The 2,964-nt window shown below is 48.2% G+C and overlaps 1 protein-coding gene across 1 annotated transcript; it reads right to left on the minus strand.

The window, feature by feature from the left end:
* Positions 1–1,782: 1,782 nt before the first annotated feature.
* On the minus strand, positions 1,783–2,964 carry PODANS_5_9920 (uncharacterized protein; the record flags this gene model as incomplete). The annotated part of the gene is made up of 1 exon (XM_001904784.1): positions 1,783–2,964. The coding sequence occupies one exon, from the start codon at positions 2,962–2,964 to the stop codon at positions 1,783–1,785; it is 1,182 nt and encodes a 393-aa protein (XP_001904819.1).

The following is a 2,964-nucleotide window of genomic DNA, read 5'->3' on the forward strand; positions in this document are numbered from 1 at the left end:
TCTTCATTCACAAAACCTTTGGCTTGGCGTCTGCATTCCCTTTCGCGCATCTCGCTAGGTGTCCGGTCGTAGATGTTACAAAGTTTTGTCTCCAATTCAAATTGAAAGACGACCGGATGTGTACTGTGTATGTCGCGATGAAGAAGAAAGTTCGTCACTGGCTCCGTGCTATGCCGGTTAGAGAGTTGGTAATTGACTGCCGATCCGTTGAAACTCGTTTCACAAGTTACGAAAGTACCGAATTTGTACCCATATTCTAGGATAAAAAAAAGCCCCAAAAGCTCCTTCACACGAAACCTCGTTACGTCCTTATGATCAATTTCCACATCCATTGTGCGGTTCTATGCTGTGATGCTGAGCAGCGCGGAGCCGTCTGCGACAAAGAGTCAGTCATGAATCGAGGGACATATCAATAATGGAAACAAGAGAATGGTAAGCAGTTTCCAATAATAATGGAGCGACTTACGAATTCCACCGCTGAATTTTTCCGGGAGGTGCTGCGGCGCTGGATCTCGCACCAGTGACCGAAGGGTCGCACAGATGATTGAGGATACCGGGTCGCGTTGTAGATGTCAAGGAATCGACGAATGAGGTAGGTAGGATAAATAGAGCGTGAACGGCAAGGTTTCTTTATGTTGGTGAGGTTGCGATGCCTGACGGCAGAAATTGAAGACGATCGTGATGATCGAGACTGCAAGATGTTTTAGCTAAGGTTTGTGCTCGGGTCTTGAGAAATATTCAAATTGTGGGGTTCAAATTAACAGGCAACCTGTTGCCTGAAGACTGGATAGAGAAGGAAAGAGCAAATACCCTTCAGCATCGCTCCTGCCTGCAAAAGCTCGTGGCTCGAATTTCCCCACTTTGCTCTTTCCTCAGCCTGATCAAATCGCTGGAGCAACCAGGTAACTAGCTAGGTAAATAGACCGGAGACTTCAGTGTCTCAAGCGGGAGTGCGCCTGATGGGAAGCTCATTTGTTTGACGCAGCATCTGCTACCGCAACATAATCACTAATCTTGTCAAGAATGGATTGACCTCCCCGTTCACACCGCTTTCGTGGCACATACTTATTTGAGGGTTGAGATCATACCTTCCTCATAAAACTGTCACAAGAGTAGAAGCTGAACCCAGTCAGAGTGAATACGTCTTTTAATACGGTTTATTCTGCCAGCAAAATAGCATGAAGCATATATAACTTGATGTCAAACTCGTATGTCTGCGGTTGAATAAACATATACAAAGACAAAAAGAAACTTTTAATCTATGCAGAAAAAGTCCCACTAGCATATCTCTTGGTCCATTGCCGAGCTGTAGCTAAATAGCTTTGTCGATCTGTTTCATAGACCCTGGCAATCTCCTCGTTCAGCGGGAAATCAATCAGCGGTTCTTGGAGTAATTGATGCAGCGTATCGACAACTTACAGAGTTAGCCTTGGTGTCAAGTTCACGGAAGTAAGAGTTTCAGGACCTACTAATGGACAAAGTAGTGGTTGGGACCCATGGTATGCCCGTAACAGGAGGGTTGATATCTCCAGCCATTGTGATGTTCGGGTGGTAAATCCGCGTTAGAAACCTGACTTCTGGTGCCCTCAAAGGGTAATCGATCGGGAAGCGCAGGCTGAAGATGAACACACCCCCAGCGTAGGGACTGTCTGGTTGGTTAGAAGTTAGTGGTTGTATTTTAGCTTGAGTCAAAACCCCAGCGTTCAACTTGCCGGCCCCACGATAGTCGCATCCAAATAACCCCTCTGAATACTCGTCAGTATAAACGTATTGAACAGTGCCTCAAGAAAGGTTTATCTTTACCCAATTACCCCTCGGGGGGATTATTTCACAAAAGGCCGGGCTGCGTTTTGGGAAAGCTTCCAGCTCTTTTACAAGCCGTGGGTCAATCGCTATATCAGTTCTCGATGGCCTGGTAGGAGGGGCTGGCTTTCGAAGTTCAAGCGACCTGCTTGCAAGGCTTGTGAATCTTTCAACCTCCGGCTGCGTCAGTGGCAGGTTGACGACCGAGAGCGTTGATATTTTAGACAGTGTAATACCGGATAGTATCGACCATGCCCGCGATCTCGTGGTGTTGATGGTGCTGACCCCGTCTACAATTTCCCTTTCGTTTCGACGATATACCCAGGTTCGGAACATAACAACTTCGAATGCTCTTGATAGCTGGAACTCGGAGTCTGTCATGCCATCATCATCTTCGCTTTCATTGGTCGATGCCTGATCTGGAGGTGTGTTTAGTGGGAGGTCGGTGTTAATCGCACCAGTCTTGGCCAGCTCAAGATCGGCAGTAGTCGGGTCCTGTCTGTCTCCGGGAGTTTGAAGAGCACTTGATGCATCATTCATGTCGAAAACCGCCGTGCTCATCTCCTCGAGCTCTGGTGACAATTCCATGCCAGCCAATCTGTCAGCTAAGCCCTGGTTATCATCCAGTTCCTGCTCAAGATGATCACGGAGTGCACCGGCTTTCTGGCGTGCCTCAAGGTCAGTCACACTAATGGAGGCGGCTGTCAGCAGAGCTCTTGACCATAGAGGGCAGGTCACATGCCATTGGTATATCTGGAGCATCAGGGAGAGTGATGTCTTGTGTCGCTGAAGCTGAGTCAAAACTCGCAGGGCTGCAGTTTGCTGCCATCTCCAGCTCACAAGTTGCCATGTTGACAGCTTTTCTCGGTCACAAAGCGGCCGCACAATAGATTCGAGTTCAGAGAAGGTTATGACTGTACGGGTGAGAATAGCGACGAGGTCGCCAAGCTGTATAAGGGCTAGTCGGCTTGGGTCGAATCGTCGCGTTCGGTCAATGAATGATTCAAGATTGCAGAAGATGAGCCGTAGATCGTACACTTCATTCAGCAGGTCGGCGATGGATCTTGGCGCATCGGTTATATCACCAAGGAGGCTCAACACTTTGGATGCGGCAGCAACTATGCCGACAATCGATGCTGTAATGCTAAGAGGGTCTGCCAT

The sequence above is a fragment of the Podospora anserina genome, chromosome 5 (genome assembly GCF_000226545.1).
Source record: "Podospora anserina S mat+ genomic DNA chromosome 5, supercontig 9".
In the NCBI taxonomy this organism is placed as follows: Eukaryota; Fungi; Ascomycota; class Sordariomycetes; order Sordariales; family Podosporaceae; genus Podospora; species Podospora anserina.